The sequence below is a fragment of the Poeciliopsis prolifica genome, unplaced genomic scaffold (genome assembly GCF_027474105.1).
Source record: "Poeciliopsis prolifica strain line A6 unplaced genomic scaffold, Auburn_PproV2 SCAFFOLD006, whole genome shotgun sequence".
Lineage (NCBI taxonomy): Eukaryota > Metazoa > Chordata > Actinopteri > Cyprinodontiformes > Poeciliidae > Poeciliopsis > Poeciliopsis prolifica.
The window spans coordinates 13,254,993-13,274,097 of NW_026562381.1; the positions used below are offsets into that span (position 1 = coordinate 13,254,993).

General features: G+C 38.5%; 1 protein-coding gene across 8 annotated transcripts in view; it reads right to left on the reverse strand.

Annotated features, from left to right (window-relative positions):
* LOC129360412 (muscleblind-like protein 3) overlaps positions 1-19,036 on the reverse strand; it is a 30,031-nt gene extending 10,995 nt beyond the window's left edge. For 7 of the 8 annotated variants that reach the window (XR_008606047.1, XR_008606048.1, XM_055030615.1 and 4 more), the window contains exons 1-6: positions 18,752-19,036; positions 11,320-12,242; positions 2,743-2,907; positions 1,668-1,871; positions 1,335-1,574; positions 449-602 (exon numbers count right to left, since the gene is read on the reverse strand). Coding sequence is in view for 6 of the 8 variants with exons in the window: in XM_055030615.1 (XP_054886590.1) it covers positions 449-602; positions 1,335-1,574; positions 1,668-1,871; positions 2,743-2,907; positions 11,320-11,493 (937 nt within the window). In the remaining 2 variants the exon portion in view is untranslated. Of the gene's footprint in view, positions 1-448; positions 603-1,334; positions 1,575-1,667; positions 1,872-2,742; positions 2,908-11,319; positions 12,243-12,459; positions 12,648-18,751 lie in introns of those variants that run through there. The other variant, XM_055030614.1, reaches the window with a different exon arrangement.
* Between the last annotated feature and the right edge of the window lie 69 nt (positions 19,037-19,105).

The window sequence follows — 19,105 nt, forward strand, 5'->3', positions numbered from 1 at the left end:
GTGAATTCATGAATTTCCACCAACACACGTTCATCTCTGGGAAAGAGACTCCCTTCCTGAACAACATGGCGGCGTGATGTTACTGTAATGTTTATGCTTTAATTCTGGCACCTTCAGGCGTCCATTAAGTAGGGCGGGGCAATAAATTGATTTAATTGATTAATCAATATTTTTTTGTTTTTGAAGATTACATTTTTGGGAAATCTGTTTTTTTTTCATCAATGGGTTTGAGAATCACCATCTTGGCTGATAAGCGTGTTTTACAGCTTCAATTTATTTCAACCGTGAATTCAGGTTAACTTACAAAGAGATGCTGCTTTAAAATACTATAGATGTCACAGTTTTTCAGCGTCTCCTCCTTTTAGAGGATATTTTTTTTTCTTTTAAATGTGATGTTTTTGTTTTGCATGAGCGCTGGGCCCTGATGTTGCTGCGTTCAGAGACTCACCAGTGGGGATGAAGGCTGGTTGCTGGAGCTGCATGTTAGCCAGGGCTTGCTGGTAGTGGAACATGCTAGGGTTGAAGACTGCAGCTGCAGCGCCGTTGCTCTTCTCTAAAATCTGCCTTTTTGGCAGCGACTGCATGCTGCCTGGAGCTAAAGCCTGGCCAGGTGGATAAATAAAGTGTGAAAAAGACATAAAGAATTTCAACAGACTTTGTTGTACAGAATATAAATACTTAAAATGTATTCCAAGACCGTATTGTTGTGTCTACTATGGCTCCAGAGATTGTAAACATTTTTACAGCCACAAGGGGGCGCTTCAACCTAAAATGTGAACTTAATGGGTGCAGGACCACACCAACATCAAATAAAAATGAGAATAAAAGCAAGTCTTTATTTTCCAAAAGGGGCATTGCTTCTGACTGCACAAAAGAATGACCACATAAAATGAGCAAAATGCCAATAAATTAATTCTTAAACTGCTGTGGGATGTAACAACAACATGACCCTGAGATATATCTAGCTATCAAAATAAAGCTTATTAAACTTTAAGTGTGTGTGTATGTCTGGTAAATTTTTGGATAAAAATCAAGTTTGTTATTCATTCAGTGAAATTACTTACAATGAATAGAAAATTCAGAAATTTTACTCAAGTAAGAAAAGGGATACTTTGCAATGAAATTACTCAAGTAAAAAGTAAAGCGCAGCAAACTACTCATAAAACATTTTTTTTCCAAAAATGTACTCAAGTAAATGTAACTTAGTAAATTAAACTAGTTACTATCGCTGTCAGGTTCAAGTGTACATCTCAACATCTTAGAGGATGGTAGAAAACATGTTGCATGGTCACAAGGATGGAGTATTTCCTGTCACATTCCAAGGAGGAACTCACCAAGGGAGTGGGCGCTGTGTTTTGACCGGCTTGGTGCTGCGAAGCCTTGATCCTGGCCTGCAGGTGAGCCGGCGGGTGGAAGTACTTGCACTTGTCCCTGCTGCAGCGGCCCTTTATGTAGTCCATGCACACAATGACGGAGTTCTCGCTGCAGTCCACCATGCCGGCCTCCAGGGGGTGAGCGTAGCGGCAGTCGCTCTCACCCCGTGTGCAGTTGCCGCGCTGGAACTCTCTGCAAACCTGGCAGGGCCACCGGGAACGCCGGTCAACATCTCCCTTTCATCGAGCTTCGACTAAACTTAGAAACGCAACAACTGCACATGGGCTGCATACCTCCAGCTTGTCTGTGCGAGTGTGCTTCTGCGCCGAGGTGCCGTTGCCCATCGCTGTGAGGCCGGTGGGACTGCCGGGGACGAGGAGGGGCGTGCTGGGCAGCAGCTCCGGCATCAGGCCAACGGCTGGGCCCATGTGGCTCAGATATGGACTGAACGCCATGCCGGGACTCGATGCCAGGGATGGAGTCACTGGAAAGGTTGTCTTTAAGCGAAAGGAACCAGAGACAGCGTTAATAACAAAGCAAAATACTAACAAATACTAAGCTTAAAATACTAATAAGAAACTTTCATTGTAGCATCATTGAACTACAACTTTTAAAGAAATTTTTAAAAAGTTCAAATTTACAGTTCAATGTACGAAAATATTTGATGGTTTGGGTATAAAACATTTAACAATAAATTTTAAAATGTAAATACCACTGTATTCAGAAGGCCATTGCATCTGTGTAAATTTACCAATTTGGGTTAGAAAACTGTTCTAGTCTCTGTTTTCAAGAAAAAACTAAAAAGTAAAACATAGTTAAGGTCAGATCAGAGAAATAATTTCAACTAATCTGCGACTAATTTATTAAGGCATGATGTTCTGAACTTTATAACTTCCAGCCCACAAGAGCCACAAAATCTTAAACAATAAGTTCAACTCAGCAGTTACACATTTTGCATGAGCTAAAAAAAATAACATAAACAAAATCAGGTAAACCTGTTGAGGTTTTACAAGAAAACAATCCTAAGTTTCTTCATGTTTTGCTTAAATGAATATTAAACTTTTAATATGATCTTAGTTTTCAGCTCTCCAGGGTTTCCGTTTGCTTTCTGGACTACATGCGATTTACCAATAAAGTAATTTGACTTCATTAAAATTTGCAACACTTCAAATTGCTCCAGCTGTTGTTGAATATGCAGGAACAAGTGAATATTTATTCAGAAAGGCTGAGGCATCAATATTAATGCAAATCAAAGCAGCGCAGAATGAGAAATCTTTAACTAAATATTCTGAAAAGCACCACATTAAGAGAGAAATCTTAGATCCGTCTTTGTCAGAGTTCATGTGTGTTTTATCCTCAGCTGCTCACAATCGGCTGCAGTTGTGCTCCGGGCAGCATGAACTGCATCTGTTGAGCCAACATGGCCGCCGCGGCCTTCTGCTGGATCAGGTTGTTTCTTCCATTAATCTCCAGCTGGGTTTTCAGGTGCGGAGGTGGGTGCAGGTATTTACAATTTTCTCGTGTGCAGCGGGCCTGAGGAGGGAACAGAAAAGAAGGAGGCAGAGGGTGAGAGAGCAGAGCGGAAGAAAAGAAAACAACAAGCGCGAAAAATTAAATGGATCAAAGCTGGGTTTGGTTGCAAACGACCAGAGAACTCTCAAATTAAGCAGGAAATTTTATATTATTGTTAAAACTCAATTCAGTCGTGCACAATTTAATTACATTAGTATTTTCATCAGTCCTTCCAGTTTCTCGTCATTAATTCACACAACAATTTTCTGCAAAAATGCCCAAAACCATTGGATTCAAGTGATACTCACTCCCACCTGCAGGTGGCAGTATTTCTTACCGCTACTACACTGCAGAGTTACTGCATGTAAGGTCACACTATGTGATCAAGAAAGTGAGTTGCAAGTGCATGAAAGCATATTAGGGCCATTGCAGATATTGAACAAAAGAGGAGTAAATTTCCACCAAAAAACTCAGAAATTGTGAATTTATTCTACAAAAAACTCAGGAGGAAATTAAATTCCCAGGGTTAAGAAATGAATACACATTTAAGGTGAAGAGTGCTGCATGAACACTGCAGCTCGTCACAGCTAGAGAAGAAACTGCAGTCTTCCTCTGACTCCCGGGCCAACAGTGCATCTCCACCGCTGCAGAAAAGCAGTAAACCTGCTAATCTGCCTCCTCAGAGCACCAACCGGGCCGTATCATGAAGACAGCAATAAAGGAAGGGAAAATTAGAAAGTCTGACGATGAGCTGAGGTCATATTGCGGGTGATCTGACAGTGATGGATGGGGACACAAAAAATGGTTTAGCACCAGGCAGGAGGACTTTGCATGACAACAGGAGACACTGCAGAGTCTGTGTTGCCAGAATCCTTTAGCATCAGAAAATAAACACACAGGTGAGCCTGGAGCTGCATGACAAGCGGTCCGACAATACGGAGGACCCCCAGCCGAGACACGAGCAAGCTTTGCGTCAGCAGGCTTGTGTGCTTAGGGATGAGTTAATAATGAAGAGAAAGTCCCAGGAGCCCAGCACTGCTGCTCCACGTCGGAGGGGACAGAAAAGCACCTCTTAATTATCTAAAGCGTCGCTTAGAAAAATAAACTACATCAGGGTCTGAATTGGGGATTCGGCAGATGTAAAATGTGTCATGTGGCTAGAAAAACTAGAGAAAGAAGCCTCACAAAGAAGCGGTGCTGAGGAGAGGCCGGGAATCTCCGTCTTTTGGTTGCCGAGGCAACGCACTACGCAACACAGAGGAAGGCCGCAGACTGACAGAAGAGAGAGAGATGAATAAATATGATCTTTGGGATTGCTGCTCACATTTTATGCCTTTATCTAAGGCGTAACAGCAGAAAAAACTCAAATGATTTTATTTAGTGTTTATTTGGCTTTAATTTAGGAGAAAATAAGAGAAAAAGTGCATCATTACACAGCTAAAGGTATTCAGTAAAGCTACCAGTCAGAGGAGTCCCAACTTTGATGCCAAAACTGTTAATCAAAAGTACTCAGTAAAATGCAAAGAAAACTAATATCAAGCAAATATTCCAAGTATTCCAAAAATAAATAATACTTATTTATTTTTTTGTTCTTTGTTGTAAATGGATGCTTTAATTGGAAATATATATATATATATATATTTATAAAATAGAACTAGTTCCAATTCCACTGACAGATTTTTTTCTCTTGAAACACAACATCTTTTCCATGTAATAAATAAAATAACCTGCCATTGGAACTGGTATTTTTGTCAGTATTCCAAGAATTATTTACTCAAAACAAACTCATATGTCTTGCTGAAAAGCTACTTGTAAGTTAGCTTTGTCGTATTTAAGGGTATAATAAGATTCACACTAGAAACTAGAGAAAATAATACTTAGTAAGATTTTGTGTTTTTGCAGTGTAACTGTCGCTTTAAAAATCTAACAACTATTAGTGGTTCATTTTGATAAAATAATCCAAGAAAACTCTGTCCAGCGAGAGAAACGAATGTTTTAGTTAGTCCGCTGTAATCAGACTCCAGTTTGCTTACATAGGCGGTCCGGTTCGTTTGGGGATGCGTAACCAAACACTGATGCGGACCAGAGTTCCCACAAACCTCGGTTTGGTTCGGTTGAACTCTGGTGCGGTTAAAATGCATATGTGAATGCAAGTGGGCTGGAGACCTGTCCAAAAGCAGGAAGCGGACTATACCACATGCCATTCTGGGTAAATACATAAAAAACAAATGCTTGAGTTTCGCACTAGCGGTAGAAACAGCTAGTGGTCTTTGGCCAAAGACAAAAAGGAATCTTAAAACCACTAAAAACTGATGCCACAGTTTGTTTACATTTTGTGAAAAAGGAAGTTGCGCTCAGTGTTTTCTGAAGTTTTTGTCATTTCATTCAGTGTTTCTTGGTGCAGTGCCACCACAGGCAAGGAGTGGAACGGGTTTATTCAATTAGTTTGGTTTGTTTGATACAGTGTAATGTGAAAGAGAACTGAAGCAGCAAATGTTACAATTTTGGCCTTTAAACTGAGTCTACCTGTGTTTCAGACGTTCATCTAACCTATATGAACAAATCTGCTGTCTGATGATGGACAAACGGGATTTCCACACTAATCACATGAGATGACAGCAGCACTCCAGTTAACAAGGTAAGGAGAACTAAGTGGTGAGCCGCTCCCTCCCTCCTGCTGAAGCCCATTCAGGCAGGACCGACAGACCTAATGGAGAAGCAACGGGGAATGACAGCGGTTGGCTTGAGTCGGCCTGGAGATGGCACATACGGGAGGGAAGCCATTAGCAGATAAATCCATAAAATTAACGTGGAAGGGGAGGGGAGGGAAGAGTGATGCCATGGGGGACAGAGAGGTGTTTCACAGTTGACCAAAAACAGAATCAGCTGAGTGTAATCATCAAACACACAGAGGCGAAGGCTCTGCTTCCGGAGATGTTTGTTTACTGCAGCCCTCATAAAGGAGAGACTGACTCGACCTTCAGCTGACTCCAACCTCAGTCTTCTCCCGAGACGGTCAAATTAGGCTTTTAATGGTTCCTCGATACCTTTGGTATATATATATATAAAGCGACTCCCTCTGTGCAACCGGTTCAAAACCAGGCTGTTGCTCTGTGCTAAAAACAGCCATGCCACTCAGAAAGATCAAACTATCCAATGGGTGTTCAGTCCTGTGCTGTTGCTAGGCCCCCTCTCTCTGTCTCTCTTCTCCATCTCCCCCCTCTGCTCCGTAGGACATAACACAGAAAAATGGCTGAATAATAAATTCTAACTCAATAAACCAGGAGACAGCAGCTGCACTCAGACAGAAAGCCCCTTGTCTGGGTCTCGACTCTTCGCTGTAGAAAAGCTTTGAGAAAAATCCCTCACAAGGCTGGGAAACACAACAACAGTCTGTGTAGAACCTGAAATAACTGTCTTTTTTTTAACTGATGCTACCTTAAAATGTTAGTTATTATCACTACAGAGTGGCTTATCCTCCTCTATATGCAGAGTGTTGATGTTGTGGTTCTCAGGTGGAGGAGAGAGTAGCAGCAGTGATGGAGAAGCAGATCACCAGTAGATGGTCGACTATGAAGAAACGATTACGTGGTGGAGGCGTAAAGTTTAAATTTCACCCAATCGCTAATGTTTGGCCATGATGTTTGAAATGCTCTCACAGCTAAGAGAGAATATCTGCTCATGCTAACTCAGTATCTGCAAGCATGATTAATTAATTTTCAAAATTAAAAATGAAGCTAAAATATTTTCCTTACAATAAGTGAATACTGTCCACATTCATTAGTGTCATTATTCCATAAATCAATTCATTACAATTAATCAGATTAATAGTTTCAGCCTAAGTTATGTTATTTTAATGTTTGAGTCTATAGGAGTCTGTATTTCACCTCCTAGTCAGAGGTAGTATATTTAAAATGCACCATTAAAAAGATCAACGCTAAACCTCATGGTTCATGGGACTTATATTTGTATATTTCAGGCTGGTTGCTATGCTAGTATCTGCAGTGCAGTATTTTAATAACCTGAGCCGAGGTTAGACACTTTAGTCCCAGCAAGTTTGTGCCTGGAGGATAAATGCTTATCAATGAGTCACAACTGAAGTACAGGGATAGAGAATTAAAGAAGTAAAGAGGAAAACTCTCAACAGCTGAGCTCAACCTGGAAGAGAGAAGCTGTTTTTCACTGCACTCCCTGAAATTAGACCTAAAGTAAATAGACAGACAGTATATAACCAGTATATGGTTTCTTTCACAAAACATTTACATCGTAATCCGTCAAAAATAAATCCCTCACTCAGAAATAATCAGAAGACTCAATCTTACATAGATTGAGTGATATGACAATTTTAATCAGTTATCTCCCCTCACTTTTTCTAAAAAACATACAAATGACAAATGATAGAAAAGGTTTTCAAAAAGTGGCCGATTATTCTATCTATTATTAACTTTATTTAACATTAGAAATACATGAAAAGATCAAAATAAACAAATAATTCCATTCCTTTTTAAATAAAAAACAAACATTTTGCAGTCAAATAGGTGCAATCAGTGCCCTAAAAATCCTTAATTGTATGTCAACTGATCATAATAATCTAAAAATGCTAGTAAGCAACAATGAAAACTCAATACAGATTAGGTACTAATTTTCACTTAAAGATAAATAGATAAATGGAGAGAGAGTCTTAGAAAGAGTGATGGTTATCTGATATAGAGGATACCTCCTATATACCTTTCACAGGTTTAAAGTTACTCAACAGCTAAACATATGGCTTTTATTTGGAGTTTTTATGATGTTGGGTTGTTGCATGTAGTTTTATTCTTTATAAAGTGGAGCTAATCCCAGCATTTATCATCATCAACATCAACAGGTCAGCAGCCCAACACAGGGAGGACACAGAGTAAAAGAAAATATTCAGAAAAACTTTCCTTCATGGTAGCTAACATGGCGGAAACAAACCAACCAAAACCCCCAGCAGGAACAATGACAAAGTGGAAACTTTATATCTAAATCAGGGACTTTCTAGCTGTGAACAGACCATGCTAACCACCACACCACCATCCAGGCCCTGTTTTCTCTGTACTTTCCTTATATTCATCAGGGAATGATCTGTAATTGTCTATTCATCCGCTTGAAATACATAATTGGCCTAAAACAACAGGGCAGATAAATGGGGCTTTTATTTTTACAGCACTGATCCTGCTTTCAGTTTCATTTCAATGCTTCCCATCCGAGAAACAAAACAAACGTTACCCACCCATTAATCAAAGAAACAGTCCTCTAATTTCCTCCTTATTGTTCAAAAGAAAAAAACAAAAAAAAAAGCCACAATATATAAAATATCCATGTTAATTACAGCTATGTTTTATAGTCTGCCAGTTTTCTGAGAAAACAGTTTTAGGCTCAAATTCACTTCATGTGAAAATATTTTTTATGCAAAACCTGCTTTGTATCTTCCACAAAATGTAGAAGATAAACATTTTCTATATTTTTCTTTGGGTGAAATTTATGTGACTATATTTAGTGTTCTTCAAAATATAATCTATTTTTGTACACTTTTGTAACATTATTATGGTACTTTTATAGTACAAAAGTATAATAGTACTTTTGTACTATTATAGTACTATCTAGTACCATAATAGTGTTAATATATTTTATGCATCCTGGACAGTATGATTTATAATTTACAAAATTTCACTTGGTAGCAAAATTCCCAATTAAAGATTATTGTAATTTGTTCTAAAATAATATTTTTTTCTTAAATGAAACTTAAATAATACAACTTGTAATCTGATGCGTTTATTCAGAAACTCTGAAACACTTAAATGGGACACACATTTTTTAAAGTAAAAATCCAATATCTATGTACTTTTCTATAAATACTAAGGTTATAATAAATGAGATTGAAAGGAAAATGAGATTTAGCACTGATAAACTTTTAATAATTTCTGAAGTTGACTTATTTCTGCCACAGTGTTATTCATGACTAGTTGTAACATCCATTACAGCTAGTCATGAATAATACCATTCATAAATACTCTGATATGAAATTGATCACCAAATTGTGCCCTGAAATGAAGCATAACCCTCTATTTTGTGTGTATCTGTCATCATTCTTGTATAAATAAATAAAAAAACTGCTTACTGCCACTAAATCAAACCTTTCTGCTTTAAGTCACATACGAAAACCAGAATTATTAATATTTGTTAAACACTGGGATATTGACAAAAATATGTTTCTGATAGGTCAGTTTACAACAGTTGAGTTAAAAGGAGGAAAATATGTGGATGTGTTTTAAGGAAACACCTTTAAGTTGCTGATTCTTTGTGAAATATCATGAAAGTTACTCATGACATCAATTCAAGAATCACAGACCTCAACAAGTTTGGTTCATCCTTGCTGCAATTTCCAGATGCCTGAATCACTGATTGATTCAAGCACATTTATGACCCATTTCAGGACAAACACCATGGGATTAAACAAACATGACACCTTCCAGGAAAAAGACGGGATCTATGTCCCACGGATTAAGAAAATTTAATGCGAAAAGTGAAAATCAACCCCAGAACCAAAGCTGATCCAGTGCCAGCATGAACTGAAAGGCCATTCAACGAGAAAGAAGTCGAAACTCCACATAATTATCAAAAGAAAACAAATTAAAGAGAAAGACACAAATATTTAAAGGTTTGCTGAAACTTAAGTTGAAGCATTTGGCCATAATTTTATTAAAATCTAATCAAACTTAGTCATTCTACAACAACAGAATAAAAAATGTGTGCAGCCAACTTAGCAAGAAATAAACAAAATGTGGAAATTATTAACAAAACAAATAATAATGCTAAAATTATGCATGATATACAAAAGACCAGCTATGTAAATAAATAGTGCTTAAGTTAAAGTCTCTATTGTACATTATAAAATTATATACGGATGTTTTATTATTAATTCAGGGTCATTATTGTTTATGGATGAAGAAAATTAGCATTGTCCTTTTGATTTGTCACAGTAACATTTTGCTGGATGATAAATTATTGTTCCAGTAATTATTGCAATAAATTACAATATTATTGTCTTCAGACCATTTTCAAGTAATAAATTGATAATGGCATAATAATGCAAGTTTGCCTTCTCAATGACCAATAAACAATCATTTTGTAAAGAACACTTAACACTGGAACTGGTAGATATTTTAAATATCCAAATAATAAAATAATGAAAGAATAATAAACACAACTGAAACCACAAATAAAAGGGATTAATAACCAAGAGGCAACTAATTGCATATTGCAACAGGTTTATTGTTATTTGCTTTTGAGACTGGAAAGACCAAATAAAGTTTGAAGTACAGAGGTGGCAGAATAATGCTGTGGGGCTGTTTTGCTACAGGAGAAATTCAAGATCTTCACGTCAATCCGAAAGTTCACGCTTGGCCACAAATGAGCTCTCCAGATGAACAACGTCTAACACTGCTAAAGATTGCTTAAGGACAACAAAAACAATGTTTTGGAGGGGCTCTGATCTCTAGATGATTTGTGGGCCGATCGGAAAATGTGTGGCTGGCAAAACTACCTATAAATCTGAATCAAATACACCAGTTCGGTCAGGAGGAATGGGTCAAATTTCCAGCGAACTATTTAGAGAAGCTTGTAGAAGGAAAACCAAAACACTCAATCCAAGTTAAACAGGTTATCAGGCAATGCTGCCAAAAGTTGCTCTCTAATTAATTTTAAAAATCGATTATTCAAGATTAATCATGACTAATTTGACTATTTCAGTCCTAAATCCAACCTGACTTAAACCAGGAAAATATAGTCAAATCTAATGCGAGACCGTGAGAAAAAGATTGTTTTAGTTTATTTCAAGAATCAATTAATAACGACTAATCTGATTGTTTCAGCCTGTATTCCAGCCTGACTTAAAAAAGGAAAAAATCATCCAATTAATGTTAGACAATGAGAAGATTGTTCTAGAGTTTATTTAAGTATTTCATTAATCATGATTAATCACTGACTTAAAACAAGAAAAAATAGCCAAATTTAAGGTCAGTTTATTTCAAGAATTGATTAATCTGACTAATCGATTCATTCCTATTTCCAACTTGACCTAAAACAGGAAAAAAAAATCCAATTTTATTTCAGATAGTGAGAATATTGTTCTAGAGTTTGTTTAAATAACTGATTACTCCTGATTGATCACAATTAATCCGATTAATCATTTCATCACTGACTCAAAACAGGGGAAAAATAGTTTAATTTAATGTCAGAGAGTAAAAGGTCGTTCTACAGAGTATGTAAATATGTGGCCCGAGAACTACTAACTTTCCCAGACGATCAAAACCCCGACTGAAGCCGACGTGTCTGACACAGAACTGGAGGAACAAACGAGCTGTAATGCGGCAGGAGCCGATGCGTGCGTGATGTGCGCTGCGTTGTTACCTTGAGCGAATCAAAGCAGGCGATGACTCGGCCGTTCTCCACATGGCAGCTCCGGGAGGGATGTGCAAACTTACAATCGGTGTCAGACCGTGAGCAGGTGCCTCTCTGGTACTCGCGACACACTTCCAAGGTCAGCCATTTGGTGTCTCGTCCCATGGTCATGCTGACAGCCATCTGAGATGCTCACAGACACTGAGCAAGGGGTGGGAGCGAGTGGATGGAAAAAAATGGTCTAATGCGAGCAGGGCTGACTAATAGTGATTCAAGAGAGAGAGAGAGAGAAAAAAATCCCCTTGGGGGAAAAAAAAGCAAAAATATTTTTCCTTCAGAGCAAATAGGTAGCAAGTCCCTTCAGACTGGAGTATTTTGGGGGATGTTTATTAGCTGTTCCTGGGAAAACTGTCAGCTGAAGTTTTACTGGGTGAGATAGCAGGGGTTAACTGGGAGCAGAGACCAGCTCTGTCTCAAGAGAAAGAAAGAAAAACGTTCAGAAAGCATCACCATGGTCCGCTCAGATGCATCTCTACATTTATGTCAACATGGTGAGAGCAGAGGAAGTCGCCGCAGCTCTGTTGTAGTTGTTATTCTCTGACAGACAGACAGAGAGGAAAAAGCAGAACCTTACACCCGTAGTGTCCTTGTAATGACGAGGCAAAGCTTCAGCTCGGCTCTGGGTATGTGGGGACTGCAGCTCAGCAACGTGGGATGGATGACTTTGTGGCTGTCAGGACAAAATATAGCCTCCATTCAAGGCCAAACGCACACTGAGCCCTCTCTCCTGCTGTAGGACAAAACCGTAATGTAGGCACTTTGGAGTCCTGCTTCCTCCTCTTACTTGAGTCTGCTTCTCATCCCTCCGTCTCTGTTGCCTCTGTTGTCATCCTCACTGACCTCTCCGCTGCATGTCTTTGCTCGCTGTCTCACTGTGAATTGCAGAAAACAGAGAAAAAGCGACCGTTTAGGCTGGAAACTGCTACGTCTTTCAGATCACGGTGCAGGAGAAGAAGAAAACAAGCAAAACAGAGGAGGGAAGGAGGCAGCAATGAACAGGAAAAGGCAAGCTATGTCTTGATTAAACGATACAGATAGGAGAGAGAGAGGGAGGATGGAGGGAGGTTGCAGGCAGGACAGAGACGTCACCTCAACTCATTTACTTTCTGCCCTGCGGAAACTGGACATCAACGCAAGATGTGGTGAGTAATATTCTCCTTGACGTAGCAAAGTTCAGTCGATTCCCCCAAATGAAGACATACGGAAAAGACGACACAGCATAGATCTTCACAACTACAGCTGCTGTGTGTAAAGCTAAGCAGCAGCCAATCACGCTGCGTTTTACAGCCAAGCAAAGCATCTGACTGATCAATGAGGAAGCACAGTAGAGGGAAGACTCCTCCTTTTACAGACCCTGCCCTTGTTCCTCACTTTTTCACACTGGAGCCAGCACAGTCATGACAGTCACGTCTGAACCACATGCTAATATTCAAACTGTGCAGCAGCTCTGCCTGCACACAGGGACAGAGGAGTTTCTCGCTTCTCGCTCAAACATACTGCAGCGTGATGCAAGGATGATGCATGCAGACCTCTGTTCTGCTCACAGTCAGAGAGCAGAGTCACGTGGCCAGACACTAAGTGAATACAGATATTAAGACACACAAGTGCATGACGAAGGAACTGTTGTAGCTTCATTTTTAATTTAAAAGATGACATGTAAAGGGAAGTAGAGCTGAAACGACTAATTGGATTAATTCTGATTAATTCTGATTAATCGATTATTGCGGTAAACTGTAGAACAACCTTTTTTCTCACTGTCTGACATTGAATTCAAATTATTTTCCTGTTTACATCAGATTGGTTTTGGGGGTGAAATGATTAATTGTGATTAACAAATATTTGAAATAATCGTCAACTAATTTAGTAACAATCATTAACTGGAGACTTCAGAAAAGACTGTTTTCTGAAAAAACAAAATATTCAGAACAGGAGTTATTCTTCAACTTTTATTTAGCCAAGATAAAACTCCCTGCGGTCAAATATCTCTTTAAGAAGTGTGAGCTATAAAAAACACGTTACAATATCAACATCACAATCAAGCCAAAAATGTACAAAAATATAAGAATTTTGCATTTAAGATAAAGAAAAACCTCTTTGTCTGTAAATATGCTCTAAATTTGCAGTTTTATCTTCACCTGGTTCAAATTCTGTAAAAGAAAATCCTGTTTAACACCTTTTATTTATTAATCGCTTAATCCAAACTATAGTAAATAGGTGATTCCTACATTGTAGGAATCATCAGTTCAGCATCAAGGGGTGAGTTTTTTACATATTGTTGTTAGAAGTTTGTTTTTCCTGCAGATCTTTTGCTAGAAATAATCAAGTATGACAATACTATGACATTGTAATTTAGATGATTAAATGTTTATTTTCTTATCTACAAAAGGAATTTATTTGTTTATTTGCAAATTATAATACATTTCTAATATTGCACAGAAAAGGCTTAAGAGTAAAATTTGCCAAATGTGCCAGTTTATCTGATTAATCATCGGAATAATCAATTACTAAAATAATCGTTATTTGTAGCTGTAAGGGAAAAACATGGTCTGTGAAACCTTAAGCAGCTCAATAAAGGACAGGAGGAGAAGAGGGCGTTGGAGCAGATATTATCAGCCTCTATGTCTGATGGAAGCAGACACAGACGGAGGAAGCAATGGGGGGGACCACAGTGCAGGAACGAATGTGTGTGTTTGTGTGTGACGGCATGCAGATACACAACATGGACTGGTAATGCTGCAGCAGAAAAAGGAGACCGACGGATGAGCAACACAAAGTCACGTCCCAGGCCAAACAAGAGAGGCAGCAATGAGAGAAGAGCAGGTATAACAATTGCTTCGCTTGCTGAACCATTACGCTTATCGGTGCATCCTCCTCCTCCAAAGCCTACAGATCAATACCAACTTTTCTCTGGAGGGGAACCAGACAAGCGTTCCTCCTGCAGCTTCGCCCGTCCTGCGTTTTATGTCCACGTCAGTGTCAAGAGTCTGTGCTTACGCACACCCTGACGAAGCAAAAAGCATCCGACATCATCAAAAAGCTCCTTAGCAACAGTCCGGACACCAAATGGTGCACAGCTGCCATTGCAACCTCTCGTGGAGAGATATGCAGCAACACTGGCTCATCTCCAAAGCTATCCTAGTTTACACTGCAGCCGGTATCTGTGAAAATAAACAGGAATGACCTTTCACTCACTGATAAAGCGCTCAGGAGTCACTGCAGCTTTGGGATTAAGGATTTTTCACTTAGGTTCACCAAAGCTTCCTCAATTCACTCCAACTGTGCAGATCAGGCACTGAAACATCTCTAAAAATGTAATTCTTGTTCATTAAATGGATTATACCACATTTATTTCTATGGACAATGTTTGTTACATGTAATTGATTAATTAAAACAAAATTTACTTTTCACTCGGCAGACACATTGAGACACAAACACTATTTTTTCTGGCATTAAATCAAGATGAATCAGACTTGATTTCTTGTTAAAATTATTTATATTTACTAAATGCTACAATGATGAGACAGAGGAGATGTCAGATAAATTTGTTAATCAATTCAAAATCAGAAGTTTTCATACATTGCCTCAACATTTGGAAGTATTTTACCTTAAAAATGAAAGATTTGCTTCGAACGTTTTGGGTTTCTTTCCACAAACTTCTGACTCATCTCTGCTGACAGAAACCAAGTCCGGTTTGTAGCACGGAGGTTATTTATGATGGCCAAAACATTGTCTCTGTTTTGGCCATCTTTAGCTGAATGTTGAGTTATTGTCAATGTCTTTGGATGTTGCTTTAATTTTTCTACATTATGTTCCTCAGCCGCACAACATGATGCTGCCACCACCGTGCTTCACAGTTAGAATGGTACAAGCGTCCCCATTTTTCTTCCAAATCTAACAGTGATTCTCATCCTGATATCTTGGCTGATTTCTTTTATTTTCCCCATCATGTCAAATAAGAAGTCGGTGTGCTTCGGGTGTGGCCTAAAACTGTATCTACAGGTATGAGTCTAAATTAACTGAAATGTGTCAGTTAACCTAAAGCGATGACAGCGACAAAAAATGTGTGCATCTTTTATTCTGTGAATGTTCAACTATATTGATGTTACTCTATAAAGAACAGGGACATTTTAATTAAAAACTAAAATTATTTGCTTTAGTATTTAGAAATGAATGTCTGAGACAATATTTTTATACCAACTATAACTGAGATTAGATAAATACATTTTGTAGCAGAATAATTATGATTTCATGATCGTTTGATCACATTAGGTTTTCCAGTTTAGTTTATGTTTTTGTTGTAAATGCTGTGAAGCTCTGGTATTGTCACTTGAGATTATCATGCTGCAGAAATCTCATACTAGACTGGAAATCCTCCAACAGAATTAAAAACTAAATTAACCCCATAAAATGATCATCCTGGTCCATGAAAACCCTGATCAATGCATCCATGACAGCAGACATGAGAGATTAACAGATCTTTAGATAAATGACCAAGCATTCAGTTTGGAACATGTTGGTTCATATTGATCGGGTAACAAAGCTCAGTTGTTTCTGGATAATTATTATGCAACCTCACTCCTCAAGTTACCAGACAATGAAGAAAATTTGAATATTACTTTTACAGTTAATTTAGAGCAGAAAAGCAACATATTTTTCCTGCAGATAAAGTTCTTCTGTCAGACCTATTGAGATGGAACACTAACACATTTTTAACTTGAGTCATAAAATAAAAGAGCTTATATTTGTCCAGTTTTTGCTCTGCAGTCTAAAGAATAAAATTAATAATTAAACAGTGGGGGAGTCTGGAGGTCATAGGGGGCAACATTCAGGTGGAGATTGGCTGGGTGGCACAAGGCGGACAGACGAGAGCAACAGTAGCGACTGTGCAGCGTCCTTCATCAAACACGGAGCAGCAAAAGGCTTCTGACAGCGTAACCTTCAGCTGAGCTCTGACGTCTGCATTATGGCTGCAAACTGAGGGCCATCTAAACAGGATGGCAGCAGAACGGCACAGAGGAATATCCTCATTTTCTATCCAATCTAGGCTACTGCAACATTTCCTGCAAAATGTGTGTTTATGCTCGCTGTGTGTTGGTGTTGGGCATCTGGAGGACACCGGTGGAAATAAACTCTTTGTTTTGTGTTTTTGTCCTTGGCGACAATATTTGATTGTCGTTATGTTAATGATGTTTATTTGTGTTATTGCCAAATAAGCACAACTCATTTTCCCCCATTATTAATAAAAATGAAGAAAATGAATAATAAAAAAAAAGAATCAGATAAATTTAAAAATTGATTGCAATTCAAAATATTTTTGAAGGTATGGCAAAATTATTGTGGGTTATATATTTTTTTATCTTTTCAAATTAGTCATTATATAAATTTGCTAGTACAATTTGAAATGTTTCGCCTTAAATGTCTGAACAAGTAACAAAATATTTACTTATTAAAAACTATCAATGCCTCTTGATACTTGTTTATAAATTAATTTACAACCACAAATAATGTATTTATTATTTTATTTGAATGAATGAATGAAAACAAATGTGAAAGGTTTTGCTTGTATTTGCTTTCACTCCCCTCTACTTCAATGTCCTTAAGTAAAATACAGAACATCTAATCGCCTCAAATTGATTTTTAAATCTCCTTATTGATCACATTTGTCTCAGCTATTTAGAAAGGCAAAACTGACACAAATTATAGTTCCTGTAGGTAGTAAAGACACCCAGTCAAACTTGAAGCAGTAATTAGAGGAAGATGGTTCCACAAGGCAGCTGGATATAAATGCACACCACACTTTTAAGATTCATCTGTAAAAAACGGAAAAATCTTGAAAGTCATGTGTGATTTTCCCTCCCGCTTCACAATTAGACACTGTTTTGACATCATATGAAAATCCCTAAAAACCACAATGACATTTTTAGGATGTAAAAATCTAAAAATGTTCAAAGGTATATAAGACACCAGGAACTTGAGAGGTGGGGAATCTCTGGTAAAACGTCATCATCCTAGTTTTTATTCCCTTTATTGTAAACGGTGTCAGTCAAGTTTTCACTTCTAGTTTGCAAACATTTGGGTTTTTCTATTATGTCCATTTTGGTTATATATGAGAATAGGACGTCCCTGTGGGAGATTTTTATTCAAATTGGAGTTAGCTCACTCAGAAAAGCTTGGTGGTTGTGCAACATCAACTAAAGCTGTGAAAACACGACTTTAATCTTCATCTGCCTTATCTCAGGGTTATCATTCACTAACTTAAAAACAGGTTTTCAAGGATGAGAGCAGACACAGTCCAACATCGGCCACCAAACGTAAGGAAACCAATCTATAAATCACAGTGTGAGAGAAAGGCAGCAGCTTAAACGGAGAGAGCAAAGTAATTAGGTTAAGTATTGGTAATCCTTTCAGCTCGTTAAAAGCACCACAGCTTCAAATCACACAACCGTGCAACACGTTACTTCGACAAACAATCAGCATCACCTGAGCATGAAAATAAATAACAGGCTTTTACAGCGTTGGCGCAAATATAGATATAAAACTGGCCAAAACGCTACAAGCAATCAACAGCAAGATAACAAATAGTGACCAAGTCGTATATGTGAGAGGAGAACTGAAAACTGGTAGCGTGGGAAAGGTGACTCCACGCACGCCTGTCAGCGTGAGCCTGGTTTGTCAGTTTATCTGTGTTTATATTAAGTAAAGAAAAACGAGCCAGACAGGTACAGAGTCCACAGCCGGGAGGGAGTGTTAACTTGTCTTGACTGGCTGTTTTGTTGAACCAGACAAGATAAAGGGCAAACGACCAGTAGGATTGCATACAGTGTATGCAAACCAATAGAGACAACACAGCATGCTATGGCGGTTTAAGTCTGACCCTTTACAGGACAAGCAAGGACAGGACTTCAGAGCTCCTCCACTTGTTGTCTGCACACACACTGATAGCGAAACCTGCAAACCTGCAAGTCAGTAACGAAAACGCAACCTGCATTGGATCTTCATTTCACCTCTGAATGCATTTAACTCTTGCTTGAAAACCTAAACGTGGGAACTGCAAAGGCAGATTATGCTATCTCATAATAATAATAATAAAAAAAACCTTTATACTGGCTTGGATATGGAAATTTTTCACCACATCATTTGTATCCAGACAGAGAAGTCTCAGACCTCCCAGCCCATGTTTAAACAGGAGCGCTATGACTAATTTGCCTGAATTACGCCCATCTTTAACAACAAAAGCCAGCTTTTGCGCGGCCATGCAACAGGCAGGAGTTGCAGAAGCGAACAGACGAAAAATACGAACAAAAACACAATTTCTTTCTATAAATGCGTCAAAGCGCATTAATAATGCTGCAAATGCGCCAGGCGTTTCCCGGCCGCTCACCTGTTATCAGTCCAAACAGATCAAATGTCTTCTTTCAAATCAGCGTCGACTGAAACGAGCTTCTCGGTTCGGTATTTTCCCGCAAAGACTTCCTTATTTATCTGTATGACACTATAGCAGCGCTGCAGCGAAGCGTAGGAAGGATGGCTGAAACAAAACACGCTGGCGAGAAATAATGTTCATAAATAAAATCAGGGCGAAAAGCGCGACGCAGCTGCAGAGGGACAGGGAAGCGGCGGCAGAAATGTCAGCTGTAACTACAGTGGATCGGCAGCAAAGCACTGATCCCAGCAGATAACAGATTTGACCCAAAAAAAAAAAAAAAAGACAAGAGGGAGGGTTTATCAAATGGGA